General features: G+C 50.9%; 1 protein-coding gene across 1 annotated transcript in view; it reads right to left on the bottom strand.

Annotated features, from left to right (window-relative positions):
- The window catches only part of ROR2 (receptor tyrosine kinase like orphan receptor 2), a 65,105-nt gene extending 56,501 nt beyond the window's left edge, over positions 1 to 8,604 (bottom strand). The window contains 1 exon segment of the mRNA XM_032595656.1: positions 8,410 to 8,604. Within this exon segment, the coding sequence (XP_032451547.1) occupies positions 8,410 to 8,485 (76 nt within the window). The 5' untranslated portion in view covers positions 8,486 to 8,604.
- Positions 8,605 to 20,422: the final 11,818 nt, after the last annotated feature.

A 20,422-nucleotide genomic window follows, 5' to 3' on the forward strand; every position in this document is an offset into this window, starting at 1 on the left:
GGGGGGCTCACACCTGTCCCAGGCATGCGGGGGGCCCCTTTGCTGCACTCCTCTTCTCAGAGGCAGATAAGGGGGTCACAGTGCGGGCCCCTGCTCCTCCCAACAGCAAGCGAGCACCTCCCTGCTCCACTGCCCTCCGACCCGACCTTCCTCCCCGTGCCCCAGCAGGTGCACCTGCGATGCATTCTGCTGAGAGACGCCAGGCCCCCGGACCACACGCTGCAGAACTGGCCCGCAGAACGGTGGCCTGAGGATCTCGGTGAACTCACTCTGCCTCCAAAACAACAAAATCCTGGGCCACGCGATGAAAACCAAGCATGTCGGAACTCCGAGAATTCACCGGGGCCACCGAACGAGCTGAAAACAAATCGTCCATGTGAAAGAAAGGACTGAAGGACTGGGCCCCGGGAAGATGGCCTCGCTGCATCGTCTGAATGTGCAGCACCCGGGGGAGATCCTAGGTCTGACTCGGCTGGGCTGGGGCTGGGGTCGTGGGGAGGCAGCGGGGAGGGGGGTGTCACCCCTGGGACACTGTCAAACAGCAGCAGGCTGCCGGCAACACCTCAGCAGCTCCCTCGTGGCGACCACAGGGCAGGAAACACCAGGCGCCCAGAATTCAAAAGGAAATCCAGACCCAGGGGACCACGGGAAACTTCGAGAAGTCCGACGTACTTCCCGGATCAACAACGCTGCGCACGCGGGAGGCCATGCTCACGCCCGAGGAAGGCTAGAGGGGGAAGACACCGGCCCCTCATCTCTGGTGCCATCAGGAAGAGGCAGCGAAGGCTGATGTTTGATGGATGCCCGCTCACAAGATCCCCTTGGCAAAAGGTTCAAGACACGCAGCGAGGTGCGTAAGAAAGTCTCCTGACCAGGGACTGGCTGGCCACACAACAGTGCTGACTGAGAGGTGACCCTCAGGAACCCAAACTTGAAAACGGAGAGGACCTTCGGCGCCGGGGTGGCTCAGTCGTTTAAGCGTCCAACTTCAGCTCAGGTCACGCTCTCATGGTTCATGAGTTTGAGCCCCTCGTCGGGCTCTGTGCTGACAGCTCAGAACCTGGAGCCTGCTTCAGATTCTGTGCCTCCCTCTCTCTCTGCCCCTCCCCCACTCATACTCTGTGTGCGCGCGTGTGTGTGTGTGTGTGTGTCTCTCAAAAAATAAATAAACATTAAATAATTTTAAATAAAATGTAGAGGACCTCATGTTAAGTGTTCTTATCACACAGACAAAATAATAACAATAATAACAACAGTAATAAAGACGGGAGAAGGAGACTTTTGGAAGCAATGGCTGTGTTTATAGCCCAGACTGTGGTGATGGTTTCACGAGCATACACTGATCCCCAAACTTACCAAGTTGTGTACGTTAAATCTGTAAAGCTTTCTGGATGCCAATCATACCTCAATAGAGTGGTTTAAAAACAAAACAAAGAGGGGCGCCTGGGTGGTGCAGTCGGTTAAGCGTCCGACTTCAGCCAGGTCGCGATCTCGCGGTCCGTGAGTTTGAGCCCCGTGTCAGGCTCGGGGCTGATGGCTCAGAGCCTGGAGCCTGTTTCCGATTCTGTGTCTCCCTCTCTCTCTGCCCCTCCCCCGTTCATGCTCTGTCTCTCTCTGTCCCAAAAATAAATAAACGTTGGAAAAAAACAAAACAAAACAAAACAAAGAGAACTTAAGAATAGCGCACAACTCAGCGGTCACACATCATAGGAAAGAGAGAACCCGCAGAATTAGTAAAGGAAAGCCACTAAGCAAACAAACAGTAACAAGAAAAACACCCCCCAAAACCGAAATGAAAAACAAAAACAAAACCACAGCAGCAAAAACAAACCTTGATGGGTAGAGGGGTTTGCTACTAGAGTTGCTAAAATATTATTTAAAATGTCCAATTTTGGGGGTGCTTGGGTGGCTCAATTGGTTAGTGTCTGTCTGACTCTTGATCTCAGCTCAGGTCACGATCTCAAGATTTTTGAGTTTGAGCCCCATGTCGGGCTCTGTGCTGATGGCATGGAGTCTGCTTGGGATCCTGTCTCTCCTTCTCTCTGACCCTCCCCAGCTTGTGTGTTCTCTCTCTCTCTCTCTCAAAATAAATAAATAAATTTAAAAATATTTTTAATAAAAAAAACAAAATGTCCAGTTTTAACAAAGAATACAAAGACATACAGAAAAAAAAAATCAGACAGCATGCCACATACACAGGAAGAAAAAAAACACCTAACAGAAAATGTCCCTGAGGAGACTAAGACCATTATAAATATAGTCTTAAACATATTATAAATATGTTTAAAAAAAGAGGGGCGCCTGGGTGGCGCAGTCGGTTAAGCGTCCGACTTCAGCCAGGTCACGATCTCGCGGTCCGGGAGTTCGAGCCCCGCGTCGGGCTCTGGGCTGATGGCTCGGAGCCTGGAGCCTGTTTCCGGTTCTGTGTCTCCCTCTCTCTCTGCCCCTCCCCCGTTCATGCTCTGTCTCTCTCTGTCCCAAAGATAAATAAACGTTGAAAAAAAAAAATTTAAAAAAAGAAAGAAAACCACATCTAAGGAATCAAAGGAGGGGCACCTGGGTGGCTCAGTCAGTTAAGTGTCTGACTTCAGCTCAGGTCATGATCTCGCAGTTTATGCATTTGAGCCGCCCGTCGGGCTCTGTGCTGACAGTTCACAGCCTGGAGCCCACTTTATATTCTGTGTCTCCCTTTCTCTCTGCTCCTCCCCTGCTCATCCTCAAAAATAAATAAACCCTCAAAAAAAGTGTATAGAATCAAAGGAAATTACAACAACTTTTTTTCACCAAACAGGGAATATCAATAAAGTGATAGAAATCAAAAGAATCAAATAGAAATTCTACAGTGGAAAGAACAATAGCTGAAATTCACCAGGTGGGCTCCACAGCAGATGTGAGCTGGCAGAAGATTCAGTGAACTAGAAGACACTTTACTATCTTTCCTGGAAGAGAGATTATCTACTCTGAAGAGAAGAAAATGAAAAGAATGAAGAAAAGCAGCAGAATCTAAGGCACCCATGGGACATGACCAAGAGCACCAACACATACATAATGGGAGGCCAGAAAGAGATGAAAAAGGCAGAAAAAAATATCTGAAGAAATGATGACGAAAAACTTACCAAACCGGAGAAAAAGTATTCATTTAAACACTTAGAAAATCAAGAAACTCTAAGTAGGACAACCTCTAAGAGACCTACAACTGGACGCACCATAAACAAACCTTAAAAACGAAAGCAGAATCTTAAAAGCAGCAAGAGAAGGGACTCGTCATGTAGTGGGGGTCCTCAGTAAGATTAAAGAGTTGGTTTCTCATCAGAAACCAAGTGGGATGATGTATTAAAAGTTTTGGGGGGAAGAAAAAGACTGTCAGTCCAGAATTCTATACCCAGGTAAACTCTTTTTCAAAAATGAGTAAGTTAGGCCACTTCCAGATGAACCACAAATGGGGAAAATCTGTCATTAGCAAACTTCTCTACAAGACATAGTAAAGGGAGTTATTTGAGGGAAGATGAAAGGACATTGGAAGGAATCCGAATCCACACAAAGAAGTAAAATAGTACCAGTAAGGTACGTACATAGGTACTATGAAAGTTATATAAACGTATTTTTGTCTGTAGCTCTTTTTTTCTATTTCTTTTAAAAAAACCACTGCATAAAACCATAACTATAAAATTGTGTTGATGAACTTAAAACATATAAAGATGTAAATTGTATGGCACTAATAGTTCAGAGGGAAGGGGAAGGAATAGCAACATATTGGAGCAAAGTATTTACTATTAATATTAAGTTAGTATTAATCTGAACTACATTTTTTAAATGTTCATTTATTTATTTGGGGGGGGAGGGCAGGGGCAGAGAGAGAGGAGGGAGAGAGAGGATCCCAACCAGCCTCCACACTGTCAGTGCAGAGCCCCACACTGGGCTCAATCCCATGAACCATGAGTGAGCTAGATTTTTTTTAAATAAGATGATAATAGTAATCTTCATGCAACCACTGAGAAAATGATTTTTAAAAATGACATATATGAGAGACACATTAAAGAAATTTTTAAATCACACCAGGAGCTATCTACTTAATACAAAAAAAAAAAAAAAAAAAAAAAAAGGAAGGAATCAAGGAACAGAGGAACAAAAAAGAAGTGATATATAGAAAATAAGTAGCAAAATGACAGAAGTAAAACCTACCTCATAATTAATTAATTAAAAGCAAATGGGTTGAAAGGACAAATCAAAACAGCAGAGATTGGCCAAAAGGATTTTTAAAATTATCCAACTTTATGTTGTCTATAAAAGATACTTTGTATTCAAGAACACAAATGGCTGGAAAGGGGTATCACACACACAATAATCATAAGAAAGCTGTAAGGGCTATATTAGTACCTAACAAAATAACCTGCAGGATATAAATCATTACTAGAAAGAAAGGACATTTTATAATGACAAGATGGTCAATCCAATCTATTTTAAACATGTATGCACCTAAAAACAAAGCCCCAAAAACACAAAGCAAAAACTTACAGAAATGAAGGGGAAAATAGCTAAGTCAGCAATAATAACTGGAGATTTCAATAACCCACTTTCAATAATGGACATAAGTACTAAACAGATCAGCAGGGGAACAGAAAACTTAAACAACACTATACACAATGCCTAACACGAAAGAACATTCCACGCCAACCACAAGATACACATTCTTCTCAAACTTACACAGAAAGTATTCTAGGGCAGATAATATTCTAGGCAATAAAATAAAATTTGATAGATTTAAAAGGAATAAAGCCATGCAAAGTACGTTCTCTAGCAACAGAATGGAATTAGAAATCAGTAACAGGAAAAAATTTAGGAAATTCACAAATATGTGGAAATGAAACACAACATTTCTAAATAACCAATGAGCCACAGGAAAAAAAAATCACAGGAAGATTATAAAATACTCTGAGAGGAATGAGAGTGATGCCCAAAATAACAGAACTTAAGTGGGCAACTAAAGTAATGCTTAGAGGGAAAGTTACAGTCTTAAATGTCCATACTAAAAAGGATGTCAAACCAATAACCTCGCTTTACACGTTAAGGCCTTATAAAAAGAAGAGCAAACTTAACCCAAAGCTAACAGAAGAAAGAAAAGAATAAAAATAACAGAGAAAATCAAAGCTGGTTCTTTGAAAAGATGAACGGAATTGAGAAAGCTTTGTCTAGGGTGATCAAGAGAGAAAGAGAGGAGACTCAAATTATTAAAATCAGAAATGAAATATGGGGGCATTACTATTGAATTACAAGAAACAAAAAGGACTAGAAAAGAATACTATAAATAATCGTGTGCTAACAAGTTAATAATATGGATGAAATGGACACATTCTTACAGAAACACAGCAACTGACACTGATGTCAGAAGAAACAGAAAATCTGAACGGGTCTAGAACAAGTGAAGACATTGAATTAACAATAAGAAAACTGCACAGAAAGAAAAGCCCAGGGCCGGATGGCTTTTCTGGTGAATTCTACCAAATGTTTAGAGAAGAATTAACACCTATAACTTCACAGACACTTCAAAAAATGAAAAATGGAATACTTTCCAACATATTTGATAAGGCCAGTACTGCCCTGATACCAAAAGCACGTCATGGTAAATCTGAACAAAGTAAATCTGTATACAAAGTGCAGAAAATTGCAAAGTCAAGACTCTTGAGTAAGCGGAGCAAGGTGAGAGCCAAGTGTACCCTGTGTCCCCCAAGGCCAATCCCAGACACAGAAAGGCAGGTGACCTAGAGTCGTGGAAGCTAGGCAGGAAACACAACCCTGCAGAGACTTACGCAGGAAACAGGATGCACCATGTCTGAGTCATGTTAGCAAATTTAGACATGTCCTTTTCCACTAAAAAAAAAAAAAAAAAGTAGCTAGATTTTTTAGGTAGAACAAAATAACTCATCTTGGAAATTCCATAACTAACGAGATTTTCTAGGGGGATCTGGGTGGCTCAGTTGGTTGAGCGTCTGACTTCGGCTCAGGTCATGATCTCACGGTCCGTGGGTTCGAGCCCCGCGTCGGGCTCTGTGCTGACAGCTCAGAGCCTGGAGCCTGCTTTGGATTCTTTGTCTCCCTCTCTCTGTGCCCCTGCCCTGCTCACACTCTGTCTCTGTCTCTCAAAAAAGGGAAGAAACATTAAAAAATATGTATATATTAAAAAAAAAACTAATGAGATATTCTAGTTTTTTTTAAAGAATGTCAACAATTTAATGAAACTACATAACTTAAAATATCTACTGCACAAAGAGAGATGCAGCCATAGTGAGAGTCCCCTGCGCGCCCCAGGAGTTTTAAACAACCCGAAAACAGTCTTTATATTCTGTTTCCCAAATACCTGATCCCCCTGGAGAGTATCTGATCCGTTCAATGCAAAGAGCAAGGACTTGCAATAGCAACACGAATATTTGCACTCTGTCAGTTATGATTTTGGACCGTTAACATTGACTATATTAAAGCAATACAGGGGCACCTCAGTGGCTCAGTCGGTTAAGCGGCGACTTTGGCTCAGGTCATGATCTCATGGTTCGTGAGTTCGAGCCCCGCATCGGGCTCTGTGCTGATGGCTCAGAGCCTGGAGCCTGCTTCAGATTCTGTGTCTCACTCTCTCTCTGCCCCTCCCCTGCTCACACTCTCTCCCTCTCTCTCAAAAAATAAATAAACATTAAAAAAAATTGTTTTAAACAATACAAACCAGTGCAAGTGGTTACCATAAAAATGCAGGTAATTGCCAATTATCATTTTTTCTATAAATGAATGTCGTTGTCTCTTCTAAGCTTCTCCTTTTAAACTGACTTACTGAAAGCATGAAGTTGGCAATCCTATCACCAGACACTGCCTATTTCCTCATGCTCCAATAAAAAAAGGACATTTTTCAGTACATTGTTTTACCTAAGTGAGACTCCTAAACTCATAAATCATGGTTGCTTCAAGATTTTCTTTGAGGCTTTCTTTATTTTCACAGCCAGAAGCCCTAAACTAATCAATCATGGAGTAATGTCATGGGCAATTACCACGGGCGGGACTTGCCTGTTCTGTCTCTCAAGGTGTGTTCTCAGCTTCATATTTTTTGTTTTTTTAATTTTTTTTTCAACGTTTATTTCTTTTTGGAACAGAGAGAGACAGAGCATGAACAGGGGAGGGGCAGAGAAAGAGGGAGACACAGAATCGGAAACAGGCTCCAGGCTCTGAGCCATCAGCCCAGAGCCCGACGCGGGGCTCGAACTCCCGGACCGCGAGATCGTGACCTGGCTGAAGTCGGACGCTTAACCGACTGTGCCACCCAGGCGCCCCTCAGCTTCATATTTTAAAGCACATTTGTTTTAACAACCAAAGGGCACCATGGAAGCTCTCTCTCTCAGTTGTTGGGACACCCAGGAAACACATACACACACACACACACACACACACACACACACACACACACATGCATGTGCCTGTGACTCAGAGGATCCCTGCAACTTCCTCCTCATGACTTTAAGCTTTCAGGATCTTAAACAGACAGATTTGGAAGAAAATGCGACCAGATGAAAAGAACAATAAGGGCTGGCATCCCTGGGCACAGGGACAGGGGGCTGGCATCCTGGGCACAGGGACAGGGGGCTGACATCTCTAGGCACAGGCATAGGGGGCTGGCATCCATGGGCTCTCCCTCCTTGTCCATGAAAAATGGTAGCATCTCAGATACATCCTATGCAATCTGTCAGCACTGTACTGTACCTTCCCGAACCTTCTTTCCCAGCAGAGAATTCAGGGAAAACACCATTTCTGCTCATAATACATCTGTGAGGCTGAACAGACCTCGGGGTGAGGGAAGCAGGGGGAGAGAGAATGGCCACCAGCCAGAGAAAATCCCCTCCCTGCTCATCTGCAGGCAATTTTACAAGGACAATACAACCCTTTTGGAGAGCTGCTTGTAAAGAATTTTCAAAGAGAACCAACAGGTTAATGGAAATGAGTCTCTCTCTCTCTCTCTCTCTATTCCTGCCTCCCTTCCTCTCCTCCCCCTCTCCCATTTTAATTCTGTTTTTCCTTTTCGTTTTGAGGGCCTGTACGTGTAGGGGTAGAGGAAGCTGTAATGGGACCATTTCTCTGTCTCCTGGTCAGGTTCTCCTTCCAGACTCCCAGAGGGTACCCTTCCTTCGCTCCACTGGTTCTCAATGGGCAGAGGGATTTTGCACCCTCCCCCCTCCACCCCCACTGATGTCCAGCAATGCCTGGAGATGTTTCTGATTGTCAGACTGGGGTGGGGACACCAGTGGCCCCTCGTGGCCCAAGGCCAGGGACGCTGTAATGCACGCTCACCATGCAGAAAACCCCCATCGCACAGAATTATCGGGTCCCAAATGTCAACACCGTGCGGTTGAGAAACCCTGCTTGGGTCTGTCCTACCTTCTATTTCGCTGCGTGTTCTTAGTTGAGGGTCCGCAAGCCTGAGAGTGGGAATAAAACTCAGATACGATCTCATCCAGCCATCAGGGCTCCGGGCTCATCCTTTTCCAATGTCACACGCGATCTAAGCCCCGGAAGGCTCTGGCATGTTGGACGAGCCCAACTTTTACAGTCGGACAGAGGTCCCCCCGCCTCTGCCTCTTACCAGCTCTGAGGGGGGGCAAGACAAGTGGCTTCCCGGCCTGACTCGTACCCTGGGAGACAAGCTTACAGAGCCGTGACGGTCCCGGGAAGTCACACGGAACTTCTTGGACTGGGCTTTACATCCCTCCCACCGAAGCCGGTAAGTGTGTGTTCTTGTTCTCCATCTGTCCCCTTTGTCTAAGCTTTCCTCCTCTGCCACCACGGCTGCCAGTGAGGCGGGGACCCCCCACGAACACCGGCCCAGGGCAGCGGCCGCAACTCAGCCGTGAAGGACCGGGCAGGACCAGCGGAAACACCAGCCACGCCTATGTTTGCTTCTGTGACACCCCGTCACCGCGGACGTCCTGCGTGTGTCCCAGGGTGCCCGCAGGCCAGCCGCTGGCTGGGGCTGCACAGAAGGCGGCCCGCTGTCATCGGCCACGGAGGGACTGGGGTCGCCCAGACCGCTAAGCTACTGGAGGAAACACGCGCCCTTTGACCAGGGTGAGAGGGACGCGGGCTCTCACCCACCCGTGGCTTCTCACCGCCATAAAAGCGCGAACAAGAGAGGGGAGGGCGGCCAGCGGCCCAGGCCGTCTCGGGAAGGACACGGGGACTGCGGCTCCCAGCGCCCACACGGCCGTGCGGACGCACACCCTCTCGTACTTGGCTCCGCGCTTAGTGACCAGGCCACAGTGAAGTTCACGGCCCTGCTTCAAATATCTACCAAAACAGATGCCAAGGGTAACAGCCCGTAAACGTCGCGGGGCGCGAAGGCCGGGAAAGCCTCCGCGCTGGAGGGGGAGGTTTTGCAGAAATGGGGAGGTCAGACCAAGGCACTCCAGTAGCGCCTAGCTCCTACAAAGGAGGCTGGATCGTACCCCCAGGCCACTCCGCCTTCCTTCCCACCATCACCTTTATGTGTAAGGAGTTCACAGCATGGGGGCCCCTGGGGGGCTCAGTCGGTTAAGCCTCTGACTCTTGGCTTCGGCTCAGGTCGTGATCTCGCAGTTTCTGGGTTCGAGCCCTGTGTCGGGCCCTGCACTGACAGGGTGCACCCTGCTTGGGATTCCCTCTCTGCACCGCCCCCGCCCCCGTCCAAAAAAATAAGTAAACTTAAAAAAAAAAAAAAAGAGTTTGCAGCACGGACGCGGACGTACCCATCAGAGGAGGCTAAGCTGTCCTCTGAACACGGGAATGGCCACGACGTGAGATCCGCAGGGCAGGGTGCTGGGCACGGTTACTCTCTTCCAGGGCTTTCTTTGGACCTCGCTGACCCCCAGGCCTTGTGCTAAAAGCGGAGAGTAAAAAGGAAAGAGCCCAAAGATACCTCGGTGGCAGTTTTCAAGAGGGAAAGAGGACAAGGGATCACCTCCAGCGGGAATACACTCTCCTCAGTGGGAACAGAAACGTGCCTTCAGCACACCACACTGCGGCCCGGCACGGTGACGAGAGGCAGCGTCCACGCAGGGGGGCCCTCCGGAGGGGCAGACAGGTCCACACCTGAGGAGCCTGTCACCGATGAGGGTCCCTGAGGGCCCGAGGCAGCAGCTGTGCACAGGAAGATTGGAAAACAGCGGGCTCTAAAAGGAACTAGAACTCGAGGGCTGCTGTGATCTATCCAACATCCCTGAGGCCATCTTACCTGTCGACAGGTAGGCTGGGGCCGGGTCCCAAGTGAGAGGCCTTGCGGCGGCTCCGTCACCAAGTCCTGAATGACAAGCGCACACGCGGAACAAAACTACCACTGGCAGGCTGCCAAAAGGAGTTTGTGCTTTCAATTTAACACGGGAGGCAGCCGAATGTGTGCGGGGAGGGGTGGGGAACCATCCAACGTGTGCAGGCCCATCTGGGTGACTCTGGCCCACGAGCTGCCCCGGACCAGAGTTTACCTGGCGTTTCAAAACTGATGGTTCCCCCCCCCCCCCATCAGCTGGCAAAGATCCCCAGGTCAGGCTGAGGAAGGTGCGGACACGGCGACGGGCGTGTATCTGGGGGAAAGGCCACACGGGACAGCCACCTTCCTCTGCGACGTTCACACCCGCCACCCGCCCGTTCCACCTCCAGGAAATGCATCTCGCAAAACGAACTCACGCACGCATGAAATGCTATGCGCCCACGGTAACCGAAGCGTTGCATTTCTGCTTTTGTTTGCATTTCCATGGGCTTTTATTTTGTCTCTCAGTGTCCAGACTTAACAGATTTTAACACAGGAACAAATTCATTTCACCACAACCACAACCGATATGGAGAACAGACTCATCACCCAAAAAACTCTTCCCACACTCTCCCTTTACACACACACACACACACACACACACGCACACACACACACACACACACTTTTTTCTCCATTGGCTTTTTTGAGAAAAATGGAATCACATAAAATGTAACTGATGGAGATCAGATCATGCCACCCCCAAAAGAGGCTACTTTGGCAGAAGGATTATTCTGAATTGAAGACAGCTAAGAAACAGCAAAGAGAGGGGAGCTCTCTGCTCTCTGCTCTCTGCATCCGCCTAAAAGCAGGGCATACATCTCCCTTTGTGAAGGCGTCCCCCTCTTCTGTACCAGGAGGGAAGAACGGTCCTGATCGTGGTAGGTAGTACTTCCGGGTCCCTTTGTCACAATCCACCACCCTTGGAAGCCCAAACTCTTTCCCTTTGCCTCATCTTGTCTCCGCGATGTTTTGCCCTTCGTTTACGCAGCGTAAGGCATCCGAGCCTAAGCAGTTCTTTGGGTTTTCGCGGGTTTTTTTCCACAAAGCATTCATCTGCGTGAGAAAATCAACATCAACAAAATCCGTGCACCTTTCCTACTGTGAAGCCGTCTGTCAGTTTAATTCCCAGGCCTTAGTCACAGAACCTAAGGGAGTAGAGGAAGCTTTTTTCCTCCCCTACGTGACCTTTGATACTGGCTATTTTCTCTCAACATAATGTCTTTGAGGGGCCGTCTAATTTGGTGTCTGTGGAAAGAATTCACTTCCTTTTTTTTTGATAAAACAGTATTCCATGGTATGGAATGGTATGGTATGGTATGGTATGGTATGGTATGGTATGTGGATGGGCCACAGTTTACTTATCCATTCATTCACTGAAGGACACTGCACCAGTTTGGGGCCATTCCAAATAGAGCTGCTAAGAATATTCATGGACAGGTTTAGTGGGATTAAGTTCCCATTCTCGGGGTACAGGCCAGGAGCGGGGAGTGTCTGCTTTGAGGTGACCCCGTTGGATTCTGACTCGGCTGGCTGGGACCTGGGATTCTGCATTCCTAACGGCCCCCACGCAAAGCCATGCTGCTGGTCCGAGGACCATCATGAACGGTCTTGGCTTCTGGGCAGACGGGTCACACGCTTTCAAGTTGGCATGAGTTAAGACTGGCAGCCGTCACCAGGCCCTTTGATTGGTCAATGACACTCGTCACAAATAAACCTTTGCTCAATCCGGAAGGTTGTAGGTGAAGGACACACTTGGCACTTGTATTCCCCACCGAGCCCTGCGGGCGTTTGGGTCTGAGACCCTGCTGAGTCTCATCTGCGAGCAGGAGAAACTGTGAGCACAGCTGTCTGTAGACCCTAGATGTAAGGGCTGTACTTCCTCTGTGCCGCAAAGCATCTTCCAAGGCACTGAAATGGGGGCAAGTTCACCTGCAGGGCTCAGCAAAGGGAGACACAGAAGAGGCCAGGGCAGTGGGGAGGGGAGGTGTGCAGAGAGCCCGTGAAAGAGCTCCAGATCACCGCCCCTTTTGCCCACGGGAAATGGACTGAATCCAGCCCCACGGGGCCATGTTTGCAGGGAGAGCCAAGTTAGGAAGGATGTGAGGTTTTTCTGGCTTTCCAACCATGGGGAGGGGCAGGAACCACCACACCATTACCCCAGGGAGAAAGTGCAGGGCGTCGGAGGGCCACGCAGGGATGCCGCCTTGTGAAAAGCCGAGGGGACCGACCAAAAAGTGGGCAGAGGGCCCAAAGAGACATTTCTCCAAAGAGGAAATGCAAACGTCCAACAAGCACATGCAAAGGGGAACCTGGGTGGCTCAGTCGGTGAAGCGTCTGACTCTCGGTTTCGGCTCAGGCCACGGTTTGCGAGATCGAGCCCCGTGCAGGGCTCTGCGCTGACAACACGGAGCCTGCCTGGGATTCTCTCCTCCCTCTCTCTCTCTGTCCCTTCCCCACTCATACCCCCCTCAAAATAAATAGACTTAAAAATAAAAGCACATGAAAAGATCACCGATCATCAGAGAGATTACAAAAACATCGGCAATCACTGGCAAGACCCACGAGCCACCACAATGAAATACTTCGCATTCATTAACAGAAAATGACGAGCGTGGGAGAGGATGTCACCAAGCCAGAGCCCTTGTGTGCTTCTGGTCGCAATGCAAGATGGTCACCTGCTGGGAAACGGTATGGCAGTTCCCCCCAAAATTAAGAATATAATTACGACATGACGCAGCAACCGCACTTCCGAGTATGTACCCAAAAAACCCAAAAGCAGGGTCCTGAAGAGACAGCCGCACACTCATGTTCACAGCGGCCTTAGTCACAGCAGCTGAAACATGCAAGCAGCCCAAGGGTCCACCCGGGGATGAACGGACAAGCTAAGTGTGGTGTATACGCACAACACCGTAGTGTTGAGCCTTAACAACGAAAATCTAACGTGCGCTGCAGCGTGGATGAACCTGAAGATGTTCTGCTGAGTGAAATAAGCCAGTCACCAAAAGACAAATACTCTAGGATTCCTATGAAGCGTCTAGAATAGTCAACCCCACGGGCACAGAATAAAGAATGGCGGTTGCCAGGGGCCAGGGCTGGGGAGTAGTGGTTTAATGGGTATACAGTTTCAGTCTTGCACGGTGGGAAAGTTCTAGAGGTTGTGCGACATCGTAAATGTACCTACGACTACTGAACTGCACGCTTAGGAACGGCTAAGATGGCAAATTTTATGTGGTTGGGTTTTTTGTTGTTGTTGTTGTTGTTTTTAACCACAATTGAAAAATAAATCTGTGCACGCTGGATGGGCGCACAGAAGGACGCACAGGTGGGGCGCGTGGGTGGCTCAGCTGGTTGAATGCCCGACTCTTGATTTTGGCTCAGGTCGCGATCATGGTTCGTGGGATCGAGCCCTGCCATCAGGCTCTGCGTTGACAACACGGAGCCTGACTGGGATTCTCTCGCTCTAGCTTTCTCTGCCCCTCCCCCACCCCCAAATAAATAAACCAACTTGAAAAAAAAAAGGAAACAAGGACACACAGTCTGGCCTCAAGACACCCACGTACGACGTTCCAAGCAGAGAGGCACCCGACGGTCTCAGGCAGAACCACAAACACTCCCCCAGTGGGACCACGGCCGCACACGGACGAACACGGACACACATCCTCTCCGGACCGGCTGGAGCCCTGCACAAAAGCGGTCTATGCTTTCCACGGGGCCTCGGTCACTGGCAGGAACTCCTCCTACTCCACAGGTTCTGCCTGGCGACCGCCGCCTTTAGAATCTCACGTAGTCGGGGTGTGGACGTCAAGGCCCACATCGCGTGGGATTACGTCATCTCTGAGTGAAAGCATTTTACATTTTTCATGTACCGGGACTCCCGGGAGGCCATCGTCACCAGAAACACGCTCGTTTCTGAATGTCTGACACAACGAGAGCAATTTGTGGCTCTGGGTTAGGCGCCCGGGGGCGGCTCAGGCGGTTAAGCGTCCGTGGGTTTGTGGGTTCGAGCCCGCGTCCGGCTCTCGTGCTGACGGCTCGGAGCCAGGAGCTGCGTTGGATTCTGTGTCTCCCTCTCTCTCGGTCCCCCCCTGCTCTCACTCTGTCTCTCAAAAATAAATAAGCGTTAAAAAAAAAACAAAAAAATAAACGCGTGGCTCTGTCTCCCGTCTGCAAATGGGAGCAATACAAACAGCGCCCACCCGTGAGAGCCGCCTATCAGCACAGCACCGGGCACATGGGGGCTCGGGGCTGGCCCACTGCAGCGGCACCCAACGCGGAGCGCACGGTGGAAGCATCACATGCCACCCGCGTCTCCCCGCCGTGCCCCAGCAGCCCCTGATTTCCCACGCCGAGCCAACGTACGCATCGCTAGATCCCGTGCCTGTCCCCACAGCGGCAAGGCCACCACCTGGCTGCCCCCAGAGGGGCCTTGGCTTGGCAGTCTCTTAACCTGAGGTCCTGTGCAGCTGGGGGCCTCCCAGGGCGGGGGGGCTCACTCCCTGGCGTCCCGGCCCACAGGCTCCGCGTGGTGGCCAGAAGGTAACGGGCACACGGGACCAGCCTGGGCAAGCCCACTCCGGGTCAGGACTCGGCAGGTTGGCAAGAACCTACTGCCATCCCAGCGTGCCCTCCAAGCGTGACTGCCCTGCGTCGTGGCCGGTCCTTGCCCAAGATGCCACTGCCCTTCTCCGGCCACCTAAGCTCTGGACTCTGTTAAGAGCAAATCCTTTTTTTTTTTCTTTTTAATGTTTATTTAACTTTGAGAGAGAGAGTGCAAGCAGGGGAAGGGCAGAGAGAGAGAGAGAGAGAGAGAGAGAGAGAGGGGGACAGAGGATCCCAAGCAGGCTCCACACTAACGGCAGAGAGCCCGACGCGGGGCTTGAACCCAGGAATCACGAGATCGTGACCTGAGCCGAATGGGACACTCAACCGACTGAGCCATCCAGGCGTCCCCAAGAGCAAATCTTCAGGGACGGAGCACGGCAGTGGTCCTGAGCTCTGCAGACCGGAAGTCTGAATGCAGATCGTTGGGACATTCCTTCACCACACGGCTTTTGCATCATTTTCCTCTATTTTAATTAACTGGATCGTTTGAAAGCTTCATTTGTCTTCTCCAGTCATCTCTATTAGCATTTCCCCCGAGGAACATTCCTCTTCCTTTTTTTTATGGTTTAAAAGCTTTAAGCGAGACGCTCAGCAGGAATAAGGCAGATGCCCTTAATCCTCCAGACCTACCCAAAGCACTTTACGTTAACACTCCCATACTAAGTGTTCAATGAGTACAACTGTACTCAACAGCTTCTGGCCTTCAAAAGCCACAGGACTATGCTCAAGTCTCCAATCTCCTCCGTATCCCCCTCTCTGTGCCTCAGTGTCCCTTGCACACACACACACACACACACACACACACAGCACAGAGATCGTCACACAGGGCCGACACGGGCCTCTGGACACCCACACTGGGCCAGCAACAGTCACGGGCCACTTGCTTTTTACCCACTCCCTCCCCAGGCGCTGAGTTCAGGGAGGAACAGGTAACCTGAGAGTCCCTCCTCTGGCATTAGCTGCCCGCTTGGGACCCAGTTACACAGGCAAGGACCCCAAGTCAGCCCGGGCAGATCGGCCGGAGGCAAAGCTAGAACAGCCCTGAGGTCCTGCCTCCTCCAACCCGCCCCTCACCCTCCAAACACGGCCCCACTCTCCCCCTCTGTCCTGAATTAAAGATGCTGCACTCTGGCCTAGAGCAAGAAGCCTAGAGAAGGGGCACCTCTTGGCTCAACAGTCCCACACTCCCAGCACACGAGCTGAAAAGTCAAAATGCGGACACTTACAAGCAAAGGGAGCAGGACAGGAAGAAATGCCAATGTGCTCTGGGTGTATCATGAGGGGGAAGCCGCACTCACAGATGCACGTGTTCACACATGTGCACACATGTTCACTCGCATGGGCACTCATGCTTTCGTGTGCACACGCATACGTATATGCACACACGCACGCACACATTAACTCACACGTACACCCATGCTGTCGCGTGCACGCACGTACATGTGCACACATATATGCACACACGCACGCACACATTAACTCACACGTACACCCATGCTGTCGCGTGCACACACGTACATGTGCACACATATATGCACACACGCACGCACACATTAACTCACACGTACACCCACGCTGTCACGTGCACGCACGTATATATGCACACATATATGCACACACATATATGCACGCACAAGTGCAGATCCCCACACACGTGCACATATGTTCACTCACATTCGCACACATGCTGTTGCGTGCACACACATACATATATGCACCCATGCACACACACATACATGCACGCGCGTGCAGATTCCCACACACGTGCACAAGGTCACTCACAGGCACACACATGCTGTCGTGTGCACACGCATACATCTATGCACACACATGCACACCCACACATGTGCACATGAACACACATATAGACAACACATGCACACACAACTACACTTTTCACAACACCTCGTTGGGAAGCATCTCACGGCACGCCCTGGGTTGAACGAAGAAAGAACAGGGATGGAAGGGGCTCCTGGGCGCCTCAGTCCGTTAAGCGTCGACTCTTGATCTCGGCTCAGGTCATGATCTCACAGTTCACAGGATCAAGCCCTGCGTTGGGCTCTGCGCAGACAGCGAGGAGCCTGCTTGGGGTCCTCAGTCTCCCCCTCTGTCTGCTCCTTCCCCACTCTCCCCTCCTTCTCTCTCTCATAAATAGATAAACATTTTCTAAAAAAGGGACCAGGGACAGGATGATGAGAGCCCACTCAAACTTTCAAAGGAATTGCATTCCATCATCAACATCATCCCTTCCAAAAGGATAAAGGGTCTATTATCCTCAGCCAGCATTCTTCCCGGGGCGTAACTCCCAGGAGAGCACAACACGTAAGCACGGGAGGGGGCGGGGTGCACATCACCCCACGACGCGGACACTGAATTCAACAGCAAGTTCAGCTTTACTTGGATAGACAGCTGCGTGTGACGTGCATTTCAGCGGTAGGACCAGCTGCTCCTGACTCCTGGGTGGGGAAGGCGAGAGAAAGGGGCCCAGGGTGGATTATTAACAGAACCAGGGAAAACACGTAAGCGGTGGTTTGGGACGCGAAAAGGCATTCCATTCGGGGCTCGCTGGGGGAGGCGGATGAGATAACTGCAAACTACGGGAACATGACAGACGGTTTCCAAACCAGCTGGCGGACCCACTGGGACAGGCCGTCTGGCCTCCCCTGGCGGGTGTCCTGGTCCCCTCCACGCCCCGACCGCATCGCCGAGCCCTGTGCCTTCGAGTGGCAGCTGTCGACCCAAACCTGCTCCTGGCAGCCGTGTGCTACTTGCACGGGGCCGCTGGCGAGAAGGACGTTACCGCTAGAGAAGCAAAGGTGAACGCTTCCGGAAGAGAAATGAAAGTGGGTTCCCTGGCAACACTCCACCCCGTGTGCACATGACAGCAGTAAACACTGGGAGGAACGGAGGCCCGCATGCTGTAAGTGTCTCGGTGCTTTCTTTTTCTTTTGTTTTTTAGGTTTTTATTCAGTTACAGATAGACAGGGAGCCAGCAGGGGAGGAGCAGAGAGAGGAGAGAGAGCATCCCAAGCAGGCTCTGCACCGTCAGTGCGGAGCCCGACGCGGGGCTAACGCTCACAGACCCTGAGATCACGACCGGAGCCGAAATCAAGAGTCAGACGCTCGACACACTGAGCCACCCAGGCGCTCCCCCACGGAGGTTTCTTTCCATTTGAAAGCAGTGGATGGGGCGCCTGGGGGGCTCGGTCGGTTAAGCGTCCGACTTCGGCTCAGGTCGTGGTCTCACGGTCCGTGGGTTCGAGCCCCGCGTCGGGCTCTGGGCTGACGGCTCGGAGCCCGGAGCCTGCTTCGGATTCTGGGTCTCCCTCTCTCTCTCTCTGCCCCTCCCCCGCTCATAACTCTGTCTCTCTCTGTCTCAAAAAGAAATAAAAACATTAAAAACAAAATTAAATAAATAAAGTTTAAAAAAGTAATAAAAAAAAAGAAATGGAAACATGAAGGTCTCTGAAAATGTGCTCTGGGTGTGGCCGGTGTGAGAACGATACTGTGGCTCAAAGGCCTCAGCTAAAATCCCAGCACAGCAACGCACGCTGGGAGTTAAAACAAAACGTGTGGAGAGGACACATCTTTGCGCTTCCCGACCCAACCTCCCCCAGCTGACAGTCTCGCGGCACCAAACGTGGGGACCGTTCACGTCATCGGCGGCCTCCAAGCTTCCCTCTGCTGAACGTTTTCGCTGTGCTGAGCATTTTGCAATCTTACCTCCCGCGTTCCTTTCAACGACCCAGTGAAGCAACCACTATCATACCCATCCTGCGGATGAGTCAACTGAGGAAAAGAGCAACCGAGCAATTTAACCAAATGCACATGGGGCCGTGCAGGGGTCTCGAGCCATCTTCCCGCCCGACAGCCGCTGTGGAGACCTCGCTGGCCTGCAGGGCCCATCGCGGGAAGTGTCGGCAACATCCACTGAAGCTGTTCTCGTGAAAAGAGAGCTGCCAACGGAGAAAGCGAACGGGACACGTACGCTAAGCCACAGCAACGTTTTACAGGCAATTCTCTTTTAAAAACTGGAAACTTCCACGCACGCCCGACGAGTGAATTTCAACCACTGAAGCCCTCACTTACGGACCCTTCACCCCCGGCGACCAGCTCGTGGCCAGACGTGGCAGCAGCTTCAGAGACACCAAAAACGCGCACGCCGGCCTCCTAACCGAGCGGGAGAACACAGGACAGAGCCTGGGGGCGGGGGGGAGGGGCCCGTGCCACAAAATACCCAGCACGTTTCGGAGGCAGTGCAACAGAAATTAAACAAAACTCCACTCGACAAAGAAGACAGGACACAGTCCGTGGCCTCAGTGGCCAGGCAGCACCACGTCGGGGGCCCACGAAGAACTCTGTTCCAGCCGTTCCTAACACGACCCACGCAGACAGAGCACCTTGAGGTCACCCGTCCCAGAACCAGCACGCACATGGCTCGGCTGCTGGGCTATGTGACACAGAAGGACACCTTCCAAGTTTATACAAGACACGGCCACCAAGGACAGAGACATGGTCACTGAGGAGAGGGCTTCCCTGGAAAGACACGCCCAGTGGTTGTGCCCGTGGACAGCTTTTCAGGACGGCAACACGCCTGACTGGGGAGTCGGTCACTTGCGTGTGCCGTGCGTGTCCCCTTCCCCGTGTCACAGGAAGAAAGCGGAGCTCGAGAAACAGCCAGGAGGACCACCCGCCCGCAGCTGCTTCACGTTTTGACCCACGTGTCTTCAGGAGAGGTCCCCCGGCAGTTAGAGGGCCCCCAGGACCGGGAAGAACCGGCTTTCAACCCTAGTATACACCGGGACCACAGGGGCTTTGTAAACCCCATGCCCAGGCTGCACCCAAACCTGCCAAGCTCCCCGGATGATTCCTGCATAGACCAGGGAGCACCGCTGTCCGTCCCCGCTCAACCTCGCTGGCCCGGTGCCTCTGAAACCCGTGTGGGCGTCAGCCACCTGGGAGCCTTGGGAAGAGTCCCGCGGGGCTCAGCAGGGGTGGGAAGGGCCAGGGAACCTGCACGTCCAACAAGGTCCCAGCGTGTGATGCTGCAGGCTCAGGGACAGCACGCGGATGACAGCTGCCCTGGACGGTCCACCCACGTGGTGTCATCTGAGCGTCCCCCGAGAGGATCTGAGACTCTGATGCTCACTGACCTCCCAGCGATAACAGCGTGCCAGCTTTCCTCCGCTCCCTGCGGCTTCTGCTTCTCTGCAAGTAACCACATGCCTTCCCGGCCACTTTTCTGGCAGAAGCAATGATTTGGCTCCACAATTGTCTGAATCCCTTTGGACAAACCACTGACTCTCCCTGACACACACACATACCTAAGAGACACGGAGAGAGAGAAAGAGGAGGAGGAAGAGGAGAGAGGGAAGACAGGTGGGGGAGGGAGGGGAGGAGGAGGTGGGGAATAGGAAGAGAGAGGAAGGAGGGGCAGGAGGGGAAGCAGGAGGAGGAGGAGGGGGAAGAGGGGGATGAGGGGAGAGAAGGTGGGGGGAAAGAGGGGAA

The sequence above is a fragment of the Lynx canadensis genome, chromosome D4, assembly GCF_007474595.2.
Source record: "Lynx canadensis isolate LIC74 chromosome D4, mLynCan4.pri.v2, whole genome shotgun sequence".
NCBI classification, from domain to species: Eukaryota; Metazoa; Chordata; class Mammalia; order Carnivora; family Felidae; genus Lynx; species Lynx canadensis.